Genomic DNA, 25,613 nt, shown 5'->3' with positions numbered 1-25,613 from the left:
ATATCTACACAATTGGCACACAACATCCATGGAGGCAACAATATGTAATAGGAAGCATTATTAACAATTAACTGTAAAGAGAAAGCAAAAAAATAGAAAAAAATAATAGTGAGGTAGTATATATGGACTCATTGTTCATTCAGAAATCTGATGATGGAGAGGAAGAAGCTGTTCCTAAAATGCTGATTATGTGTCTTCAGGCTCCTGTATCTCTTTCTGGATGGCAGCAATATGAGGACTTGTCCTGGGTGATTGACTTTTATTTACTATTTACTTTAATAACCATAAGGAGAGAACAAGTACACAATATCCAAGGTTGCCAAAAGTCAAAGATAGTTGAAGGATGTATTCTAATGAGAATGTGTAAAATTCTAATAATCCAGCTCCTTTGCGATGTTGGTAGAACCAGACAAGGAGATTTTCTGGCCTTCTGGATGTTAATCTTACTGATACCAAAACATGATTTTATTTTTCCTTTCAGTTACACATAAATTTTCCAGGGAAGCTACTGAGATCACTTGAGCAGGAAAGACTCAAGGAATCTAGACCTCAGCTCCAGACACAAACCCACCCAAATTCTTTACCTCTGGTGTTCCTGAACTCAACAATGGCTCCAGTTGCAAACCCAGCCTACAGCTAAAACTCCACCTGGGCTTCAAACTCCTGAAACACTCTTGGCTGCATATTCCAACTGCATTCCAAACTCCTGGCTCACTTTCTACCTGTACCTTAGCTCAGCCAACCTCACTAAATCTCATGTCTAAGAAATTCTCAGTATCTCAGATGATCCTCAGTGCATTCAACTGCAACTTCAGAACTTCAGCCCCTTCATGTGGTCTGTCAGAAACTGCAGCTGAAAACTTCCTGTAGGTAAAGTCCACAGAGTTACTGGAAGTGTCTCTGATCTCCCACCACCTGCAGGAGAAGCATATCACTGCCACTTGAACGTTTTAAGACTGAAAAGAAAATTCTAAGAGCCTAATCTGCACCACTGCTTGCTCATGAGTCAAAGCCTCTTAACTTAACAATCAAATTCCGGCCCACTGGCACTACAGCTGCACTGTTACAGCCTGCTTCCCTTTTATTGGCTGCTGTGCTTCACAATTATACAATAACAAATGTTTTTTTTCTGGAAAGCTCTATTAGCCAATCAGAAGGGCTTTTTTTTAAATAAAGCCTCTTGTTGCCGTATTTACTCCTGCAAAGTAATGGCTCCTCTTTAAACCTTATTGAAAGGATACATTGGTATTGGAAGCAGTTTAAAACAGATTTACTATACTAATACTGAGGAAAGGGTGCTAACCAGAGATATACTGATTTACCTTTTCATAGATGCTGCTTGATTGAGTTCCTGTTTTCTATCAAGTGGCTAATTCCTTGGATGAGAGGATTATCCTATTACAACCAGCTAAAGAAATTAAGATTGATATTTCTTGGAAACTTTGCAGAACAAATCCTGATCATAGCACAATCATGAGGGGCATGAGTCAGTGAATGCTGGGATGTTTCCACTAATCGGAGAATTTTGGACAAGAGGTCATTATGAAGAGGTAAGGGGATGATTATTTAAAACAAGAGTGGATAAGAATTTCTTTACACTGAATTGTGGAGGTTAATCTTTGGGTATATTTAAAGAGGAAATAGATTTTTTTTAGTATTAGGGAATTGAAGGCCTTGGGGAATAGGCAGCGCAGAGATGAGGTTATGGGCATATTAGCCATGAGCATACTGAATAATGCGACAAGCTTGAGTATGACCAGTCATTTTTTTACGATCTTAAGTAAATCCTGCTGAACTAATGTAAGCTTTCATCAGTCAAACTAGTGGACTGTAATTAGCAGCATCCTCATACACTGCATCTTCTTAGACTTGTAAAGCCAAATTGTTACTGCTAATTAGGCATTTACAAAAGTAAACTGATGCTCAAAATAACTGCACCAAATCAAATAGATCAACCAACCACCTTCTAAATATTTTATAGGCTTTGTGCCTTTCTTCCATTATTTTATCAAGTAGCTGCATAAACATCTTCAAATTCTTGATCTGGCTCTTGACATTCTTATATGTTTCCAGAACATCATAGTACTGTCTGTACAAAAAAGAAACAAAAGTAGAATAGGCTTGCAACATAGAAATCTTAGAACACATTCATTTGGACAATATAACACTATACTTTAATCAATAGTCCATTTTAACTACTACATTCAAACTCTACTGAGAACATGATCCCATTTCAATTAACGAATTTACATATTTCTCATACGTTCTCTTAATTATAATTCTTTTTGCAACAAGAGACTTAATAAAACTCTTCTGGAAACCATCTTCTGTTACATAAAAAATGTCCAGTTATTCGATTTTCTCTCAATGAAACATTGTAATCAAATTATTGGCTGACATAGTAATTTATTACTATTAATCAATAATTTAATAATCATTTTCTATTTGATTAACCGCTTCATTCAGAAAAGAACTCAATGATCAAATACAAATAGGTGTAGAATTTGGATAATACACAAGAAATAAGTATAAATATTTCAGGCTAGTAAATATAACAAATGATAAAAGGCCTCCTGCTACTAAGTGCACAGTTATCATTAGGTTAAAACAAGATGTTTTTCCCTTCTCTCTAAGACTAAATCAAAATTAAGTTTGCAATGGTGTTTTTGCAAATACCTTGCAATTTCTTCCTTATTCCCATGACGTTCTTGTTCTCTGTTGATCCTCTCTCTCAGACGATTGATCTCCACATCAATGCTTTTGGGAGTCCTGGTGACTTCTATTCGTTCTGCACAAATCTGCTTGGCTTTAGCAGAACTTTCCTGGAATAACCAAGTATACAAGCAGCTGAAGAATATAACGAGATTAACTGACACATCAACCACATTGCATCCATTAATGTAACTTCAGCCAGAAGCATTTGTAATTTCTGCTATTACACAGAGTAAGGATGAGAAATGTACTGATTTGTAGCCAAATGCAGAGGGTTTATCTTATACACAAATTCAAATCCTCGGCTCAACAATTCTTAGAGTCTCAGCAACTCCATTACCACCAATTTCTTTGACAGTACATCATATTCCAAATTTATAAAGTACACATCTATTAGCTCTGACAGTAAGATTTAGGTTAATCCCAAACTGATTTTGGAGTGCATAGCTCAAATCTCAATTTCATACGCCACAAGGGGAATGTTAAAATAGTTTATAGTTGCCTTTTGGTATAGAATCTATAAAACAAGGAAACTCCACTATACAAAATCTAAAACATGCTTCATTCTATGTTGCATAAGCAGCAGCACTTTTCATTCAACTAATTTTACTCTTTAAGTTCACCTTTAAAGATGCAGAATGAGATTGAACTGGTTTTTATAAAAAATTAGGTAAATTTGATAGATTAAATGGGGGTTGATCCACCTGGGAGCCAATTACAGGAGTGATTTAAAACTGAACTCAGTTCCAAAAAAAATTATTTATTTAGCAATACAGCTCAGTAACAGGCCCTTCTCGTCCAACGACCATACTGTGCTCAATTACACCCAAGTGGTCAATTAACCTACTAACCTGTCCTTTAAGGATGGTTGAATCATTTGCCTTAAACTGCTATTACATTAAAATTGAAAAATAGTTGAAGCTGAATATTTGAAGATTCATAGCCATGAAGCACATCATCTTAAAACATATGTGTTACTACACAGACAGGCAAGTTGAATGGCCGCCTTCTGTGTTGCAAGTCAATCATAGAGAGATCAGAAGTGGAGTGAGTGAGCAGTTTCAAGTTCCTGGGTGTCAAGATCTCTGAGGACCTAACCTGGTCCCAACATATTGATGCAGCTATAAAGAAGGCAAGACAGCGATTATACTTCATTTGGAGTTTGAAGAGATTTGGTACGTCAACACTCAAAAACTTCTATAGATGTACCATGAAGAGCATTCTGACAGGCAGCATCACTGTTTGTTATGGGGTGGGGTGCTACTGCACAGGACCAAAAGAAGCTACAGAGGGTTGTAAATTTAGTCGGTTCCATCATGTGTACTAGCCTACAAAGTACTCAGGACGTCTTCAAGGACTGGTGTCTCAAAAAGGCAGCGTCCATTATAAAGGACCTCCAGCACCCAGGGCATGCCTTTTCAGAATCAGAATCAGGTTTATTATCATTAGCATGTGTCGTGAAATTTGTTAACTTAGCAGCAACAGTTCAATGCAATACATAATATAGAAGAAAAATAACAATAATAAATAAATTACAGTATAAGTATATTGAATAGATCAAAAATCTTGCAAAAACAGAAATAATATATATTAAAAAAGTGAGATAATATTCACAGGTTCAATGTCCATTTAGAAATTGGATGACAGGGGAAGAAGCTGTTCCTGAGTGTGTACCTTGAGACTTCTGTACCTCCCTCCTGATGGTAAGAATGAGAAAAGGGCATGCCCTGGGCGCTAGAGGTACTTAATAATGGATGCTGCCTTTCTGAGACACCGCTCCTTGAAGATGTCCTGAGTACTCTGTAGGCTGGTACGCAAGATGGAACCAACTGAATTTACAACTCTCTAAAGCTTCTTTTGGTCCTGTGCAGTAGCCTCCCCCCCCACCATACCAGACAGTGATGCAGCCTGTTACCATCAGGTAGGAGATACAGAAACCTAAAGGTACACATTCAGCAATTCAGGAACAGCTTCTTCCCCTCTGCCATCTGATTCCTAAATGGACATTGAACCAGTGACCACTACCTCACTTTATTAATATATATATATTATTTGTGTTTTTCCACAATTTTTAAACTATTCAAAAGACGTCTACTATAATTTATTTATTTCTTCCTTCCTTCTACTGTTATGTATTGCACTGAATGGCTGTTAACAAATTTCACAACACATGCTGGTGATAATAAACCTGATTCTAATCAGCAGTGATCTGGCTTCCTCTTCCAATTCAAATTGCAAACTTTGTCTGCACCAATCATACAGGACTCCACCTCTAATCTTAAAATAAACAGAAGTATGGATTAGGATTGGGAATGATGCCTACCACGAGGAAGGTGCATCTTCCTATTGCTAGTCTTTTTCAGTGTATTTTTTGTGATATGCCTCAATTCTGATTCTGGATTAAATTCCTAAAAGGTCTGGCATAGGATCTGGGACCAAATCATGATGTAGAGCTGGGAGTTGAAGCAACACTATCTTGCACAGCAAATGTGATACAAATGACTAATAACAAAGGAATAGTCTGCAGCAAAGAGGACTTTGGTCTTAAACATAAATAGCTCTGAAGGGCTTCAATGGTTAAGTACTGCAATTTCACATTATTACTTCATCTATATCCTGAGATTAGCTACCTCCTGGATAATTATTCTGTAACATAGAATAGAATGTAATATTATTAATTGGGAATAATTCACATTGCACCACCCCATGCCCTCTTCCAAGTACCTAATGTGGCTGTGCAAGCAGCTGATTTAAGTCTATGTCTCTAAAAAGCTAGCTGCAATTTTTATATCATTCATTAAGAATAAAGAACCAATTACACAGTGCTCTAATATGGTGCATCCTTAATTCAGTAGTATAAATGCAATTGACTAAATATTCTGCACTGTAATGTTTATCTGCAAATACATCAATATTGTTACATTGACTTATTTTAATTGTCACTCCAATAATTCAACAAATTTAAGTGGTTCAGCCTTGATCTGAAGTTAGAACCTTACTCTCTCTCAGAATTAATCCATCCCAACCACAACTGCAGGAAGGAAGCAACTCTTTGGCTATTGGATTATGGCCTAGAAAATCAACATTTCATAGATCTGGATTTATTAATAAGAAGAGGTCAGGCTCCAGTGCTATGTGGTTTACAATTTCCGCACTCAATTACCAACTACAGCAGGAATCCCAAACACTTACCACAACACATTCCACTTAGTCAAGAAAGGGAGGAGATCAAAAAAATGTTGGTGGGAGAAGGTCAAACATATCACGTGATTTAATTACTATTTTTTTCAAATATCTATATATTATTTTGAAACTTGGAACGACAATTATTTTTACAATGTGTAAAGTTCACTGAAGCTCTAAAATGTTCAAGATACAATTTAAAAATAAGTCCTCTCAACTAAATGCTTGTGGACCAAACTAAAATCAACAAGGATTAACCTATATAGTATTGACTGTGCCTACAGCAGTTTAAGGTACTGACATAGAAGGCCCATCACAGTGTTTTGGCATTGTATCATGTCAAATGTTACCTCTAAAATCCTTTCTTTGCTTTCCAGGTTTTCTTTTAACTTAGTTATCCCATCTAAGTGTTCTTTTTTCTTCTCTTCATAATGTCTTTTATGATGCTTACACTTCCCAACTTCTGCATCTATCTTACTTAATTCATCCTAATAAGAGAAAATGCAAATTATTATACCCACAACACTGCAACAAATTAAGAAAGTTGGAAAACTTTATACAATTAACTTGCACCTTTATTGGGTCAGCCTCTTCAGTTATATTATTTATCTTTTCCTTCATTTCTTTAAATTTCTGCTCAGCCTCATCCAGTATCTTTCGGTGCTCATCCATATTCTTTCTGGCTTGTTCAAGCTTTTCTTTGTCAGATTCTATTCTTTGCCAAATATCTCGCTCTTCTTCTTCCTATGTTTTGGTTTGACAAGAAAATCAAGAGACAAGATGAAGAAGTAATTCACACCTAACTTCAAGGGTCAGTTCAAAACTTTACAGATAAAAAGAAAATTCCCAATTTTTTTCGGTAGAATATTTTTTAAAATGTCATACACAGCTTTGGAATAATTTACATATATATATAGTTGATACACTTACTAGTGTGGAAATATCCACAGACTGGGGTTCATCCACATTCTCTAAATCTGCAATTTCTAGTTTTATTTTTGTCTCATTCTCCTGAAAGAGAAATTGGAAAAAAATCAAAGTAGTTCTTTTTATGTAAAAATAAAGACACCTCTTTCAACTTATTACAAACCTGGATTTTTCTGATTTGCATTTGTTTTGTTTTCATGTGATTCTCATTTGTCTTGATTCCTTCCTCCACTGAACGCAATTGTTGCTGAATATGTGATATCTGAGCTACTTTATTGCTCACTTCCACTTCCAACTGACTGTAACACAAAGAAAGTCACTGCCAGTATGCACTTTTTAAAACAATTAATAAACATATCCCAGCACAAACAAGGAAAAAATCTGCAGATGCTGTAAATCCAAGCAACACACACAAATGGAAACATCAATGGAAAAGAGTACTGTCGATGTTTCAGGTCAGTCTGCTGAAGGGTCTCGGCCCAAAACATTGACTGTACTCTTTTCCATAGATGCTGCCCGGCCTGCTGAGTTCCTCCAGCATTTTGTGTGTGTTGCTTGAATAAATGTATCCCCATATGCCACTTCATTAAACTATTACCATTTGTAGTTATCCATCCAGTAAACAGTGGATCAGAGTCCTTATCATCTCAATAGATGCATATCTACAGTATATTAATTACATGGAATTACAAATAAGAAGCAGAAGCCACTCAGTCCCTCTGCGCCATTCTGCAACTCAATAAGATCGTGGTTGACCTGATCGATACTAATCCACGTACTTACAGTTACTAGGCAACACATTAAGTAGTAGATAATCCTACCTCTACATAGTCCCAAAGACCACCCACTATGTCAGAATGATCTCATATATTACTGTGACCATGCACATTTCCACCAGGTGAACCAGTTTTCTCCCACATCACAAAGACATTCTGGTAAGCTAATGGTAATTTTCCTTAGCGTAGGTGGTTGGTATTGGTGGGGGCGATGGGAAAAGAGGAAATGATAAGCATGAAAAAGAGATTACAATGAAATGGTATAACCAAAAGTCCTATTTGAACAACACACTGTGGACTTCATATAAGTGGTTCTGTTAATAAATACAAATTCATATTAATAGGAGTCAGAAAAGAAGACTAATGTGATATTCAAGGATGTTATATTTTAAAATAGGCTTTACAACAGTCATAAAAGAAAACCTCACTTAACAGAATTCCTGCGTGTTTACACAATGACATTCAGTGGTTACTAACCACAGCACTAACAAAATCATACACTGCAAGGTGCCATGCAAGCTTTTCACTCATCCAAGAATAATCCATTAATCATTTCTTTAAAATAACACTGTGCCTGATGCTTTCAAAGGTTGGTGCTTTTATTCTGAACTATAAATGAATATACACTGAGCTAGGAAATCAATGGAAAGCTGCAACAGTTAACATAATGGCATTTTTGGCCTATTGCTACAGTTTACTATTCTTCCATAAGTTAGAATACCACAATATTAGATATTTACAAACCTGATCTCCGCTTCCACATCATCACCCAAGTATCTTGCCCTGTCCATTTCAGAAGAGTAATAACGATTGGTAAAAACCTGGTCACCTACAGCAGTGAAGGCTTCTTTGCAGTTTAAGGGTGCCCTTTGCTGCTGCATAACTTCACGAGCTCTGCTGTTGCTCTGGGAACATAAAATGATATTACAGACACTTAAGTCCCTTTGATTCACAGGAATTGGCTTACTATGAAAATCAATGTACAAGTTGTGCTCAATTCTGAAATAATCAGTTTTCAATAAAATTATATATTATATATAAAATTGTATATCACCCGTATGATGTAAATACCTTTAATATTAGTTTTCTGGGTAAATTTTCTGTGCATAATGCAATTGCAGGAGCAAACTAGCAAACCAGATCTCAGTTTGCGATGAAATTGGCCTTCATTAGATAATAAAATTAAGGTACGTAATCAGAGTACAGATTCAGAAGTATACTAGCTTTAATTTTAAAAGCTCATTTTATTTAGTACTTTTAACATCACTTAATTTCAGATTCATTTATTACATGTACAGTGAAACATACTGTGAAATGCGTTGTTTGTGCTAATAACCAACACAACCTAACAATGGGCTTAGGGCAGCCTGCAAATAAAACAATACATTCTAATGCCAACACAGCACACCCAGTGCTCAGTAGAACAGCACCAAACACAATGAAACAGAACACAACGACCAACAAGATTAACAACAAAACAAGTCCCATTCCTCCCTCCCATCCATGCACGCACAAAGTCCTCTAACACTGGGGCAGCAATACGCACAAAATGCTGGAGGAACTCAACAGGCCAGGCAGCATCTAAGAAGTAGAGAGCTGAAGTTTCAGGCCAAGACCTTCATCAAAACTGGAAAGAAAAACTGTCCTCAGCCTCTAGCGTACTCGCAGATTTGCAGACATTTAGCCTTTGACTTCCCCAGAAGACTCAAAGACTTGGGACTCAAATTATTAGGCCTCAACTTCTGATTGACCTTTGGGCTTCAATCTTTGGTATCGACCCCAGGACTGCCAATGAGTATGAATAAGGGCTCTGGATAACGCCCCCAAACTCTGGACTTGTCAATGACCGGGACCCCGAACAATTGGCTTCACCGTTTTGCAGACCTGGAGCATCACCTTATGAGTGAGGAGCAGAGGCTGAAACACCAGCCTGACCAATTCCTCACATCCATGCCTGTAATCCTATCATGACCCCCAACTTCCCCCCTCTGTTCCCAGGCTTATCCGGAGAAATGAACAACTAAAAAACAAGTCTGGGCCATGACCTTGACAAAGACTGCAACTCAGAGAACAACCGGTCAAAGAAAAAGCAAAATTAATCTTACTGGTTACACCTTGCACATATTTGCTTGCACAGCAAGTGAGAATGAAAAAGAAATCAGCCCACCATTCCACACCAGTACAGAGAGGTGGTTCAACTAAGTACGGAGTAAAGGGGGGGGGGGGGGTGAATATTTTTGAACAGATGACATTTCATTTTTTTGAATATATAGTTTTCATGCTTTTCAAATGTCCTTGATTTTTTGGCCTCTATTGTGGAAAAAAAGGAGCATGTGATTCACAAATAAAAATTCTGAGTTAAAGTAAATTGATCAAAATCACTGGTTGTAATACAGGTGTTGGGGAAGGATTTAGCATGCTGGACTGTATCAGCAAGGGCACTGAGTACAAGAGTTATAAATCTTATTTTGGTATTTGTACAAAATATTGGCAATGCTAGACAGTCTTGGTCAGCGTGTTATGGAAAAATGTGTACAAAATTTATGAGAATGTTGCCTGGATATGGGGCCTGTGCTTATTGAGAGAAGTTAACAAGGCTACAACTTTATTCATTGTGACATTAGATACTGAAGGGTGACCATATCAAGATCTATAAAATCATGAGGGGTATTAATATGATGAATGCAGTCTTTTTCCAAGGGAAAAACCATCCAGAACTAGAGGGCACAAGTTGAAGGGGAGAAGGGACAGATTTAAAAAAGGACCTGAGTAGAAACTTCTTCAGAGGGTGATGCATATATGGAACAAGTTTCCAAAGAAAACAGTTGATTCAGGTAAAGAAACAACATTTAAAAGATAGTTGGACAGGTAAATCAATAGGAAAGATTTAGAAAACCAAATGTAGGCACATAGTATGAGTTTGGATAGATATATTGGACAGCACGGATGAGCATGTTTTCATCTGTATCTATGACAACTGCAGCTGTAGTGCTGTCTACACTAGAGACTTTGCAATATTTAATACTCTCCATCATTTCTTAAAATTAGGAGTGAATTGAATTGGCTGAAGACTGGCATCATGGATACCAGGGATCTCACAAGATTAATCATTTATTTGGATCATGGGTAAATATGCACGGACCTACACCAAGTCTAAAATTTGCTAAGTGGTACATGCAGGTTAACTTGGCCAACTACTCCATCATTGGAAGATAAACTGCATATCTGGGCATGCAGGGATTCTTCAGCATTATGTGTAGAATACTCTTCTCTGCATCTGCACCAGTAAGACTTGGCATAAGATCAGAGTCACATCATGAGTATGGAAATTCAGACTCCAGGGTTAGGAGAAAAAAAAAATGTCCTTCTAAAGCAGATTTTTTTTTTGTTTCACTATGTTTATTTTGCAGAAATTTTAATTTTTTGAATCAGATATTCAAAAACCATAACAAAAACCTCCCACCCTTGGCCTCATCTCCTCTTAAAGGCTAATAGGACATTTCAGGAATGGGGCATTTAGGAATCTTAAATCTTTAGAAATTAGTAATCTTAAACCATATATTGTTTAAAGACTCCCTGTCACTTGTGTCTGGGCTGGAGGCAATAGTACCCTAGGGGTGAACTGTTTTGTACATCCCAGATTAAGCAGTCAGTCTGCCTACAAACTCAGCAATACAAACAAATGAAACCAGGAATGGTTTTACTGATGAAACTGTGTATTACCTATTTAATTACAAGGTACTTTCTTAAAGCCTAAATGCACTAAAAAATGGTCAAATAACTATTGAATATAGTCTAATTACTGCGCCAATTTCCAGTATCGAGTATATAATTGGTCTAACCACAAACGAAGGGTACTAAACAATCTATCACACCACCAATCTATCACAGAAGAGGTCTGCAAATAAATTTTTGTGAAAAATGTCATTTTTGATTGAGCACATTCTTTATATTCCACACTACTCAATCCACAATTACAGCATTAGAATTAAAATAATAGTTAATTTGTTTTTTGTTCATAAGGTTTAAAATATGCAAAATACAAATATTGCCTTTTTATTTATGTAGTCTGGTACGCAAAAAGCTTTCAACTTTTAAGACACCACATCAACAACTGTAATTCAGCAAGAGAAATTACAAAAGATGGACTTACACTGATCAACAGGACTTTTTCAACATTCCTCAGGTCAATCAAACAGTTGGTCACCACTGGATTATCTATTTCCAAGGCATCAAGAACCGTGGGGAACTCTGGATGACGAGCAGCTCTTCAATGAAGAAATATTGTATATTCAAAATTTAATAAAGTTTCCTAATAGAGCATTCTAAATTAAAGAAGATAGTGGCACCTGGCACTATCAGAGCAAAATCCTCCTCTAATAGAACGATACAATTACAATTTTTATAAAGTATATTCACAAAAGTCAACTACAGTCTATTTGCAGTCATTTCAACTTTTCCACATCATGAGCCGCACTATTAATAACAGCATAACAGGCACCTGCAGCCTTTCTATGGAAGCAGAAACTTAATTGATGTTGCACATTTGAGTAATTCAGAAATGTTTATCTTGTCTCCCAGCAGACTGAACTTTTTTTAAACCAGAGGCTCATATAAGCCTCATGGCAAACACTGCAATGTACAAAAATAACACTGAGACCAGAATAATGCTGCTTTTCTGTCAATATATATAAATGCACAAAGTGCATTTGAGTGCACTGGTCACTTACTATATACATGTGGCTTATCCAATGCATTCCCTAACAACATTATGCATGACAAGTTCCCAAAAGAGATCTAGTATTGATGAACCTGAAAACATACCTATCTTTTATATTGTATACTTGATTTGAAAACTCGCACACATTGATTTGGGGACGTCTTCCTGCATTGAAGTATCGTGACATCAAACTCTGCAGTACCTGCTCATCTTTGTAATTATCGCAGCAAAATGAAAGCAGTAGTCCTCTTAAACAACTTTCAACTGCCAAAGCCAATTCAGGATATTTCAGTCTGAGACAAGTACCTAACAAACAAAATTCATTTATAAAGCGATCAATGATCAACATCGTTAAATTAATTCGTTAATCCCAAAACATTGAAAAAGTCAATCCAAATTACAATACCTGCTGCAAAAAAAAAGAGTAACAACACTACACTGCCTAATAAATAGGGGAAAAAAACTGCAAGTTTCAATTACATACATGAAAAATCTTATGGGAGTTAAGTTGTACGGTTAGAGCTCCTTCCTCCAAGCTATACAACTCAATCTTTGCATTTGCTTTCAAAAGAGACAGTAGCCATCCGCATAATTCAGTATCTTTGGGTTAGTGAAAACTAAGCTGCTTTAAAAGTGTATGCAAGGATCAGATTGCAATCAGTACATGAAAATACGTGGCTAATCAACTTAAGTAAACACTTGGATAAGTTTTTGGTCTGCTGGCCTTTATAAATCAGAGAGCATTGAGTATAGGAGTTGGGATGTAATGTTAAAACTGTACAAGGCATTGGAGAGGCCGGATTTGGAGTATTGTGTACAGTTCTGGTCACTGAATTATAGGAAAGATGTCAACAAAATAGAGAGAGTACAGAGAAGATTTACTAGAATGTTATCTGGGTTTCAGCACCTAAGTTACAGGGAAAGGTTGAACAAGTTAGGTCTTTATTCTTTGGAACGTAGAAGGTTGAGGGGGGACTTGATAGAGGTATTTAAAATTATGAGGGGGATAGATGGAGTTGACGTGGATAGGCTTTTTCCATTGAGAGTAAGAGAGATTCAAACAAGAGGACATAAGTTGAGAGTTAGGGGGGAAAGTTTAAGGGTAACACGAGGGGGAATTTCTTTACTCAGAGTGGTAGCTGTGTGGAATGAGCTTCCAGTAGAAGTGGTAGAGGCAGGTTCAGTATTGTCATTTAAAGTAAAATTGGATAGGTATATGGACAGGAAAGGAACAGAGGGTTATGGGCTGAGTGCGGGTCAGTGGGACTAGGTGAGAGTAAGCGTTTGGCACGGATTAGAAGGGCCGAGATGGCCTGTTTCCGTGCTGTAATTGTTATATGGTTATATAATGTATCAGAGATGTCAGTACTTGCAGCAATAAACAAGTCAATGAATCAATGCTTTCAAGAAGAAATGAATTTAATATCAAAACTGTAGTAGAGATCTGCACCATATGCACTTACTGTATTAACTGACCAGAAAGTTATAAACAGATTAAGGTAACAACACACACAAAATGCTGGTGGAATACAGCAGGCCAGGCAGCATCTATAAGGAGAAGCATTGTCAACGTTTCGGGCCGAGACCCTTCGTCAGGACGAACAGTCTCGTCCCGAAACGTCAGCAGTTCTTCTCCTTATAGATGCTGCCTGGCCTGCTGTGCTCCACCAGCATTTTGTGTGTGTTGTTGTTTGAATTTCCAGCATCTGCAGATTTCCTCGTGTTTGCTCAACAGATTAAGATACAGCTTCTAATTTCAAAGTTTGTATTGTAAAATTATATTCCAAATTTTGTTTCCAAATGCAGTCTAAATGACTGGTGTGTATTTTTGTATAGAACAAGCCAACTTTTACTGTCTGTACAGCTTAATATGTACCACCCAGTCAAACATGCCCTTGTATATTGTTATGCTGTAGTTAAGTGATGTAATTATTACCAGAGAATCAAACAAAGGTTTAACTGTTAATGCTAAGATTAAAAACATTAAAGACATTTGTAATTTGGTTTGGAACAGGTTATTCTCAGCTCACAGAACTTGCTTTATTTGTCCAGTTTTGCCTATCTATATTAGTGTCTTTGAATGCCAGTTTCCTTTACACCACTAATGCCTAAGCTTTCTGTTGTTGCTATCCCTCTCATTGTCCTCTAGAAGAGTTGAAGTACCCCTGCTTCTTACTTAAATGGAAATTCAACTAGTGCCATCCCACACCAAATTCTTATTCCTGCTGAAGACATTTTCATTTTGATCACCCTTTCTTTGGATTCTATTTGATTTTTCCAAGAAATCTATTCTCATAACACTACATCCACATCTATGCATATTTTGTGTGCTTAAAGGAACATTCTTTGCACTAGTCCAACTCGGAATCTTGCTCCAATACACCAAATTTGGTGAGTATTACAAAGGCACCATTAATGATGTTTTCTCTGATGCTCTGCAATACATTTTGCAAGTGTTCTAAGCTTCCTATATATATATATATATATATATATATATATATATATATATATATATATATGACTTGGGCTCTGAAAGTGCCACACCAAGAATGGTATAGTTCTTTAATTCAATTCAACTGATACTTCTTCACTATATTTGCCAACCCTAGCATAATGCTGCTACCTAATACTCCTATTCTCCTTTTCCTCCAGTATCCTGATGGCATATTTGTAACCCAATCCTGATCCTCAATCACACTACCAGCACCTAAATGCAAGACATGAAAAAATAAGTTCTTTCATCGCTCCTGCACACAACTTCCAGCGGAAAGTGATCTTGTTAGTATGTGTCCTATTTCTGTATTTGGTCCTCAGGATGCAGCCTCAAAGTTGCATCAGTTAAGGTAATTATTCAATGAACAACTGTCTCTCAGTCTGTAGGAAGAACCAAATCTTTCTAGTCACTTATTTGAATCCATTCCATCTGACCCAGTATATCATTAGCCTCTTACATTCTTCTAACAAAACTCATCAGGCTTTTGAAGGGGTTAAAAAAACAATTTGGAAATATTAAAGTAATAATGTGGCAACTTATAGATCTAGTTTTTGGCTCCTTTATCCTAAAGTGACTGTACAGAGTACAAGAAAGGTACGTTCCTGTCAGAAGGAAGGACAGGGATGGAAAAATAAGAGATCTGATAAAGGTTTACAAGATTATGAGAGACATCATTAGAGTGGCCATAGAGTATCTGTTTCCCAGGATTGACATGTATAATGCCAGAGGGCATGCACTGAAGGTAAGAGGGGTAGGCTCAAAGCGGGGTGTGAGCGATAAGTCTTTTTACTCAGAGTCACAGATGCCTGGAACGCCCTGCTTCGTATGGTGGTACAGGCAAATTTATTAGCTTTAAAGAGATATTTGAATATGCACATGGATGGAAGATGGCACAGCATTCTGGGCTATGTGCTGTACTGATCTATGTAATAGATATTATAACAAAGTTTAATGTGTCAGACAATACATATTACACACGAAGCATCACACACACACACACAATGCTGGAGGAACTCAGCAGGTCAGGCAGTGTCTATGGAGAGGAATAAACACAAGAGATTAAGCAGATGCTGGAAATCCAGAGCAACACACACACACACAGACACTCACATGCGCACACACACACACACACACACACCCATATTCTGTCATTAATTCGAGCAAAACAGAAGATTTGACACTTACCTAAAGGGCCAACTGGTTTCTTCCTGAAACGACCCTGTTTATATGCTTCCTCGATTGCTTCAAGCAAGTTTGGCATGTTCTCTCCAAACCTTTTTAACTGGTTTGTTCTGCTGGCTTTCAGATTGTTCAGTTGCTTCTTTCTCGATTCCACAGAATTTTTTGCATCCTGTTCTTCTCGTCTAGGGATATACAACTATGTTCACAATGTGCACAAGTTGAAATTGCTATGTAAAATAGTACAGGATGATGGCAAATCAATTTTAGATATTATATAAGTGAGATATTTTCTGCTAGACCTCAGATGGACAACAGTTTGACCAACCTTCAGCTACTAGTGTGATTTTCACTAGAAGGCTGACTTCCAGCTCATCTGCACAGTCCAGATAGCATGGGGTCTTCGGGTGCAGTGGCTGTTTGTGCTCCCAGAGTGACTTTGACAAATGCTGAGGTCCTGCTGCAGACGGTTTAAAATAATTGTCTGCAAATGTATTTAACATTTAAAAATTCACACCTTGAAACATCAGAAATTGAAAAATAACTAAATTGAGTTAAATAAATAGAGCTACTTTTCATAATCCTGTCAGTAGGGCCACCACACTTGTAGCAAGAACAAGTTTGTACATGACCAAAGTCTACATTTCCCAGCCTCACAGAAATGTATCAGTGTAATAAAGGGGTAGCCAGCAGCACAGGTAACAATAATGACTTTGGAAAGTTTATGAGAAAAGATAATAACGTGACAGGATGGGCCAAATATTTGCACCATTTATTTTAATATATTACAATACTTGCTGTATTATTTTGCATATAGTCCTGCTGAGTTTATTATAACTTATTGATGAAATATTCACAATGGCTGATGGACCACTGCTTGCTGAAAGCAATGCAAGGTAATAAGAGCGGAAAATATTAAGGAATGTTTATTTCAACAGAACTTGACAAATTCAGCCCTGAATACTGGACAACAAAGATATTGCTTCCTGAATACTTTTGGCTATATCTTATGGATTTTTGGCTGCTGATCATGAAAACCATCATGAAATTTTCCTATTAAGCACCAATTAAAAAAACATACCTAAATTTGTTATTTCAATCCATAATTTAAATCCATTAAAATGTTGCCCACAACGTAAGCTGAAAAGTTTTCTATCTTGTCCAGGCATGCCTGGGCATCCTTAGGTGGGGCGGATGCTGTAAGGCAGAACAGGTTTCCATGAAGGATTTCAATATTTGAAACAGATGCTTCCCAGAATAACTGATGCCAAGATTAAGGAAGGCATTTTTGTTGGTCCACATATCAAACAGATCAATGAAAGACAATTTGAAAAACTTCTAGTGGGATCAAAGAAAATTGCATGGGAAACCTTCAAGGATGTTGTTGAAAATTTTCTTGGCAACTAGAGCATTAAACTATATGCAGCTGGTTGACAACATGCTTCAAGCATACAAAACCATTAAGTGCAACTTGTCACTTAGGATTCATTATCTGCATTCCCATTTAGACTTCTTCACTGCAAACCTTGGCACTGTCAGTGATAAGCCTGGTGAAAAGATTCTTCAGATCATTGGAGAAACAGTATCAGGGCAACTGGAATCCATCAATGCTGGCTAATTAGTGTTGCACATTTAAGCAAGAAGCCACAGACACGAAGTACAAACGAAAATCATCAATGAAACATTCTTAGCTTAGATGAACTATTGCAAAGAGTCAGCACCGTTATGCAATTTAACAATTATATTCAATAAGTTATTTTCTTGTTTCTCCAAATTCCTACGTGATAAAAGTAGTCTGAAATTATATTTGTGTTCAGCTTCAAGCAGTCTATCATAAACAAACAAAAATTCCAAGGAAGCAACAACTTTGAAAAATTTGTCCAGTGTAATTTGTGTGTGCATAATATTTAGATTATTCCAATTCCCTTTTCAAAATTACTGAAGGTCACAGAAAATAACTTTCTCTAATACAAAAAGCTACTAGGCAACAAACAAATAATCATTTTATCATGAGTGATGACAGTAAAAAAGCTTTCAATAGGTTGCTATCTACATATGGGACATCAATAAAGTTACCAACCGAAGCTTATAATGTTCATCTTTAGACTTGTTGATTGCGTGCTGAAACTGCTCCAACTGCTGTAAAGTGCTAGTCTCTCCAGCCTCCAGAGATTTTAATTGTTCTTGCAGACTGCTAATTCTTCCTTGACGCTTTTTCAAATCAGCTTCAGAATTTTGGTTCATACTATTTTGAATTTAAAGTTCATGTTCAAAATAGGAGAGAAAGAATAACCATTAAACTACTATTTTATGTTAAAATACTAACCCTTTACACACAATTTAAAGTTATTTTTTGTTTCATCATTCCCAACAAAATAAACTATCCCAAATTATTTTAGAGAACACAAATATGAGAAAATCTGCAGATGCTGGAATTCCAAAGTAACATAGACAATATGTTAGAGGATCTCAGAGGGACAGGCGGCATCTATGGAAATGAATAAACTGTCAATGTTCCTGGCTGAGACCCTTCTTTTTCTACACATTAGAGGTGTTTCAACAGACAGTTTTATAACATTTCGTAAGTAAATTGGATGAGGTCATGCAAAAGTCACAGCTCTGCTGTGATTCAAGGTCATCAATCCACAATACCAACTTCATTCCCTTCCTCCACCCATCCCAGATGATCTTGGACATGTGGAGAATTCAAACATGCTCAGCTTTCAAAATAGCTTTTCAGTATTTGCAGTAATTTGCTGATGGACTTCAGCAAAGGTACTAGAATACTAAAGTTTAGTGATCAAAGGCATGATTAAAGATTTCAGCTACTCAAAAACCGGACAAATGAAGATAAGCAAAATCATAAGAGTATATACTTTCCGTAGCATGGTAGCATAGTGCTTCACAAAGTCAGCGATCGCGGATCAACTCCTGCCATTGTCTGCGAGGAGTTTGCATATTCTCCCTGTGACCACGTGGGTTTCCTCTGGGTGTTCCAGTTTCCTACCTCATTCAGTTAGTAAGGTGTGGAGCCAGAAACATGGCGATACTTGCAGGCTGCCCCCAGCAAATCCTTGGAATGTATTAGTTGCTGATGCACATGGCACATTTCACTGTATCCTTTGATGCACGTACATGGGACAAATGAAGCTAATCTTTAGTCTTTTTAATGAAGGGTCTCGGCCTGAAACATCGACTGTACGCTTTTCCATAGATGCTGCCTGGCCTGCTGAGTTCCTCCAGCATTTTGGGTGTGTTGCTTGGATTTCCAGCATCTGCAGATTCTCTTGTCTTTAATCTCTTTGTTTTATAGAAATGTTGATAAGACACTTCAGGCTGCATCTAAGTACAGAGAAAATAAAACGACTCCACTTCTTGAATGGTTTCAGCACTCTCCATTGTTAATTTCTGTTTATTTAGCATGACATGCTTTATCTTGAAGATGGAGGAACTACTAGGGCACAAGTTCAGTTTAGCATCAAAAGGAACTCAAAAAGTAAAAGGAACAATCTTTTGATTATAAAACAACTGCTATATGATACATATACGGTGAATCTAGTTAACGATCCTTGCAAGATCATAGAGGTAATGGTCTAACCTATTTCTCAGTTCTTTAATACGCTTTTGTAACTGGTCATGGTCTTTTTCAAGTTGCTTCAACTGTGTTCTGCAGCGGTGGAATTTTGCCTGTAATGAAAACATACAAGTAAATTTGGTTTTGTAAAGTACCACTGCAAATATGCAAATTAAGTTTTTATTTTTCTTTGGTGAGGGCAGAAATACTGAACTGAAATTTCTTTTGTATTGTTTTGCACATTTTTTGCCCTGACTACATCAAGACATTTCAATAATCACTCGTCTCATGTAGCTAGGGCCTCTTCAAGATTACACTATGGGGCAGCAACGTAGAGGTTAGCACCACACTCTATAGTTCAGGTGAAACAGGTTCAATTCCTGCCGCTGCCTGTAAGGAGTTTGCATGTTCTCCCTGTGAATGCATGGATTTCCGCCGGGTGCTCCAGTTTCCTCCCACAGTCCAAAGATGTACCAGTTGGTAGGTTGTTGGTCCTTGCAAATTGTCCTGTGATTAGGCTCAAATTAAATTGGGGAATTGCTGGGTGGCATTCCTCAAACTGCCTATTGCATGCTGTACACCAATAAACAACAAAGTAGGTGAGCTCATCTAATGAGTTAGATGACTGAATTTTATATTACCTGCAGAGCTCAGTTTCTCTACCTATCCCTGTTGCTAGACATTGAAGACCAAGATGAAAGGACAAAGGGAGAGCTGAGGTATTCAACAGAGAACTGCTCACATATTTCCTAATGCACTCTTGTATCCAGTATTTGTACACTTTACAGTAACTGCAGATCATATAATATTTATTAACCTCAGACTCTTTGCATGTTTTATTTTTTCCTTGTATGTCTTCTTTTAAAGTTGCACATTGTGGTCGTAATACTTGTGCTTCATCTGTAATTCTCTGCAATTGATTCTGAACTGCCTTAAAATTTTCCTCAGCCTCATTGACTTTGACCTATAGAACAAGAATAAAACCAGAGGTTCAAATTTATATTTCAGATATATAATATAGTCAAAAATTTCGTTATTTCAGAAATCACCTTGCAAAAATGTATTACTTGTCAAAGTCTAGTAAGCCTTGAAGCATTAAACTAGTCTTTTAAAAATTTTTTACTGAAACCAATCCAGCCACATATTTAAGCACTACATTATAAATTACAACAATATTAGTTTCTCTCTTCTGTCACTCAACATTGAAAAAAACCTCCGGATAGTTCTGTTAAAATTTATGAAAATTTAATTAACATTATAGAAAGGCCAAGGATAGAATCAAAATACCAACCTGCCATTCTTCTATTTTCTGATCAAATTTGACAGTACGATTTCCTTCAGTTTTAATACGATCTTTTACTGGCTGCATTTGCTTTTCAACCTCAATGACCTTGCAATGCAAAATTTTGAAAAAATATAACACATTTTCCCAGTACTACTCTTTAATTAAATTCCACAGATCACATTTTTCACTGTAAACTATATAGCCACTAAGATATAACCACAAAGCCTTCACCCCAATTAAGGACAATTTCTTTCACACACTTAATACAAGACTTTGCATTGAAATAATTGAACAGTCCTAACACCATAATTTTCAGCATTTTTTAAATAAAGTATTTTATAATTCATAGATCTTTTACATATTACCCACGAGAAACATTTAATAATAATGCAGACACAAGGAACTGCAGATGCTGGAATCTGATGCAAGAGCTGATGTATAGTTTACACCAGAAATGTTAATTCCATTCCTCCTGATGCTGCTCAACCCACTGCAACCCTCCAGCATTGTTTATTGAATTAAAAAAAAATCATTGCAGGAAACACCTTTTTTCCAATAGGTTTATGTAAATGCACTGTACCTAAGCCATTGTATAACTATAGCGATCTATTTACTCTTTAGTGCCAACAATATGACATTTCAATCACTGTTCTAAACTTCCCTCCTAAATATTACCACACATCTGATGTTTTAGATGGAAGCTCTTCAAAACACATTTGGTGTTCAGGCACTAGTTGCTTTTAATCTCTGCATAATGGATGCTATGATAGAGCCACAAAATACTGATAAGGAATGGAATAATTAGCGTTTGGATAATGTCACCTACCAGAAACTTGGTATGTCCACTTTGAGTCTCACCAATCTTTTTTGATGCACAATAAGAAGCATCCTATCTGCATCACTGGGTGGGCATGGCAACTGTCCTGCCTGTGACTGCAAGAAACTGTGGACTTGTAGACACAGCTCAACATATATACGGGTCAGGAGTCAACCTCGCTCCCTTGGTAAAGCAGCCAAGAAAAGCAAAGACACCATCCAACCTAAAAAGCCTCTTGTTTTCCCTTTCTCATTGGGCAGAAGATACGAAGGTCTGAAAGAATGTACCACCAGGTGTACAGACAGCTTCTATCTTGCTTTTCAGATTATTGAGCCGTTTCCTAGTACAATAAAATGGACTATTAACCTTGTACCTCCCTATGAACTTGCAGCTTATTGTCTGCCTGCACTACGCTCTCTCTGTAACTGTAATACTTTATTCTGAACGCTGGTATTGTTTTAATTTGCACTTCTTCAATGCATTGTAATGAATTGATCTCTATGAATCGTATGCAAGACTTGTTTTTCACTGTGCCTTAGTAAATGTGATAATAACAACAGCTTTTTGTAAGAATCCCATGTTTGATATCAATTACACATTTATTGCATGACCTCAGCAAAAACAGCTGATAACTGCTGGGAAGCATGATGTTAAGCAGGCTGGAGGCGGGTGGGGGATGGGAGAGAAAAATGTATTCTCTTGCTCAGGAACATTATCTCCTGCCATCTGTTTACATGTTATTTGATCACTGTTATTCATTCACTTTGGAACTTTTGTAGAACAAAATGCTACTGAAATGCTCACCAAAGCCCATGCCATCTGATTCTTAAGTTGCTCCAGTTTCTCCAACAATTCATTCAATGAGGAAAGGCTTTTGTAACGGTCCTCCTTTTCTTTAACTTGATCCTTTAACTCTGATAGGTTCTTTATAACGAAGATTAAAATCATACAAAATACAAGTTGCAGAAGCTACTTACTGAAGCACAAACATTGATGGTACATTTCTAGTCCACCATATTCTACACCATAATTACATAATTCAAGTGAAATATAAATTACAGCTTTTATATGATATTTTTGCACGTACGAATAACAATAGAGTGAAGTAGTATCCAAGGCAATGAAATAGTGAGGTGTACCAAGGTGTGATCTTGAATAGCATATACAAAAATGTATGGTGAATCTAACTTCATTTCCAACTCAAGTCTTGACTGGTGCAGCATGCTCTAATATATTTTAAATTATTTTGCTGGAAATGAAATATGGAAACCAAAACAGATTGAGCTAAAGAGAAGCGATGTTAGATTACAATGTTTATTTTTATTTCTAGGAAAAATATTTGAAATAATTTAACATGGATTCGGAAATGATCGACCCAGAAAGTAATTCACTTTTTAGCTTGCACGTATCTACTGTTATGAATGTACCACAGCTCTGAGGGGCCTAAGGGTGCGGGGTAGCCCCCTCCTTTGTGAGAATCGCAAGATCACTATTGATTTGGGTCAGGAGACCCAGGGAATGAGAGAGAGACGTGCAGGATGTCACGTTTCTCTCCCCCCCCCCCCCCCCCCCCATAGTGATGTAAAGCTACAGGACATGGCCATTGTCTCTGGAAGACCAAGTTGTGTATTGAGTACTGTACTATTCATTGAAGCTCCTCAGGGGATGACCAGAGTGGGCTCGTTGAGGGATTGCATCATCCCAACCAGATTGACGTCTGAGACCCCATGAGGAAGTATAAAAGAGGGTCTGGGGAACAACCTCTTCAGACGCACCAGAAGAAACACCAGCGATCCCGTAATAGCGGGAAGCCATTTGAAGGAAGCCACATGCGTTCGGTTCCCTTGCCTGGGGGCTGGTAGCTGGTACCACGGAAAATGACTTGGAACTAACAACGGGGAACCAACTCCCCCGACTCAACGGATTGGCCTCATAAAAGACCCGGGCAAGTTTCAAACCGTCTCTCTTAAACCCAAAGAGCTGCAGCTTGAAAGGACAGTGACTTTATCTTTCCATCGGACAATACAATATCCCCTAGACAAACGATAGAGCTATTGCTTAATTGATAATTATTATTATACCCGCGTTTTTAGATTGAGTATTGACGACGTATATTATCTGAATGTCTGTATTAATCTTATCTTTGTGCCCCTTTATAAATAAAGACTTTTAAAAATAGTACCATCAGACTTCAACGGACCTCTCTATCTTTGCTGGTAAGTGATCCAGTTATGGGAATTTGTAACACTACCAACTAGCCCTAAGGTGTAGAGTTATTAACAGGACAATGTTTTTCTGCCTTTCTAAAGTTATCGTAAGAAATAACAAAAAAGTGCAACCCACGGGGATATTTCTATATTTTCAGGAAACTTTTTATAATTCATGAGCAATCAGAAGTTAAGGAAACAGAAAAAGGAAACAAAATATGAATCAGTAAAATTGGAAAGGGAAAGAACATGAGAACAATATTTCTTTAAATTTCAGACCATCATTTAGTCATCAAGCAGCAGAATGGCACAGCAGTTAGATCTGCTGCTCCAAAGACTCTAGTTCAGTCCTAACCTTTGGTACTGTCTATCCATGCAGAATCTGCATGCTCTTCCTGCGACAGTGTGAATTTTTTGTAGGTGCTGGCAAGTTAACTGGCAATTGTAAATTGCCCCTGGCATTGGTGAGGGGCATGGGAAACAGTAGCAGGATTGGGGAGTGGGAAGTGGGTGAAAATAACGAGTTCAGGGAGATAAAAGAAAAATAAGATTTGAGTAGCTGGATGCTTGATATCTCAGCCAGTTGTGTTACTTCCATGTTTATGATTATTAATTTAATCCAAGAATCACAAGAATTATTAAGATCCACAGTGAAACGCACTGCACTTAAAAGCACAAAAGCCAAACAAAGTTGGACACTTTTACTTACCTCATCCTGCTTTTCAATTTTCTCATTTGTTACTGCCTTTTTTTTCATGATGTAGGAATAATCGTCTCTCATCTGCTCCAACTGAGTGGCTTTCATGAAAAACTTAAAACACAAATATAGTTGAATTCATTTATATTAAAATATTTACTTTGAATGAACACTGAAGGAACCACCTTTATGCATAATATGCTTTTAAAGACATATGTATAAAAAGGCAATGTCTTAAAGTTAAAGAATCACCAATATTTTTAATATACCATATATTAATAACTGACCTTCCCAAGTGTACATAAATCTGTTTGTATCAGATTTATCACTCGCATCATGAAATTTGTTTTTTTTTGTAGCAGTACAGTACACAAAATTATTACAGTATTGTGCAAAAGTCTTAGGCACCCTAGCTATATATGCGGCTGAAACTTTTGCACAGTATTGTATTTCTATCAAATCTCATTTACTTCTTTAAATAAAACCTTTCCCAGCTTGTAACTGTCATCCTTTACTATTCTTAGATTAACACTGGAGCTTCTCAGTATATTAGAAACATACACCATAGTAACGAGCTCTTACGGCTAAATTTGCTAATATCACTGCATTGGCTGGGGTTGGTAATGGGGCCCTTGAGCAGGAGCAAGTCATGGGATGATGGAGCAGCCAGCAAGAGCAAGTTCAGTAATCAGAATATCTAGGGGCACAGCGAATACAAATAAAGCTATACTCAGTTAAACCACATTTATTTCAATGCATGAGTTTTAACAGATAAGGCTGTGATTTCCACAGTATTGACTAGGCTACACAGTGCTCTGGCCTAGAAACAAAGTGGAATTGGTGAAGGATGTCTAAGAAAGTTTTGTTTGAATTTTTGAAGAGGTAGCCAAAAAGGCAGATGAGGCTAGGGTAGTGAATATAATCTATATGGATTACTGGAGCTGATGCAATTCAGGACCGACTCTTACGGCAAGGTAACTAAAGTGGCAGTCCAGGAACAGTTCAACACGTACAAACAAGCTGGATGAACTCAGCAGGTCAG

The 25,613-nt window shown here is 37.1% G+C and overlaps 1 protein-coding gene across 1 annotated transcript in view; it reads right to left on the bottom strand.

Moving 5' to 3' along the window:
* LOC132400655 (structural maintenance of chromosomes protein 6-like) overlaps window positions 1-25,613 on the bottom strand; it is a 78,192-nt gene that overhangs the window by 13,712 nt on the left and 38,867 nt on the right. The window contains exons 8-23 of the mRNA XM_059981857.1: window positions 24,584-24,685; window positions 22,472-22,591; window positions 20,857-20,955; window positions 20,383-20,529; window positions 19,590-19,678; window positions 18,072-18,236; window positions 15,998-16,176; window positions 12,423-12,624; window positions 11,752-11,866; window positions 8,343-8,503; window positions 6,986-7,121; window positions 6,826-6,906; window positions 6,469-6,639; window positions 6,246-6,383; window positions 2,677-2,822; window positions 1,964-2,089 (exon numbers count right to left, since the gene is read on the bottom strand). Of these exons, the coding sequence (XP_059837840.1) occupies window positions 1,964-2,089; window positions 2,677-2,822; window positions 6,246-6,383; window positions 6,469-6,639; window positions 6,826-6,906; window positions 6,986-7,121; window positions 8,343-8,503; window positions 11,752-11,866; window positions 12,423-12,624; window positions 15,998-16,176; window positions 18,072-18,236; window positions 19,590-19,678; window positions 20,383-20,529; window positions 20,857-20,955; window positions 22,472-22,591; window positions 24,584-24,685 (2,177 nt within the window). The remainder of the gene's footprint in view (window positions 1-1,963; window positions 2,090-2,676; window positions 2,823-6,245; window positions 6,384-6,468; window positions 6,640-6,825; window positions 6,907-6,985; window positions 7,122-8,342; window positions 8,504-11,751; window positions 11,867-12,422; window positions 12,625-15,997; window positions 16,177-18,071; window positions 18,237-19,589; window positions 19,679-20,382; window positions 20,530-20,856; window positions 20,956-22,471; window positions 22,592-24,583; window positions 24,686-25,613) is intronic.

Source organism: Hypanus sabinus, chromosome 10, assembly GCF_030144855.1.
Source record: "Hypanus sabinus isolate sHypSab1 chromosome 10, sHypSab1.hap1, whole genome shotgun sequence".
NCBI lineage: Eukaryota > Metazoa > Chordata > Chondrichthyes > Myliobatiformes > Dasyatidae > Hypanus > Hypanus sabinus.
Note: the sequence above shows the minus strand (reverse complement) of the source record. Positions and strands in the feature narration are given on the sequence as shown.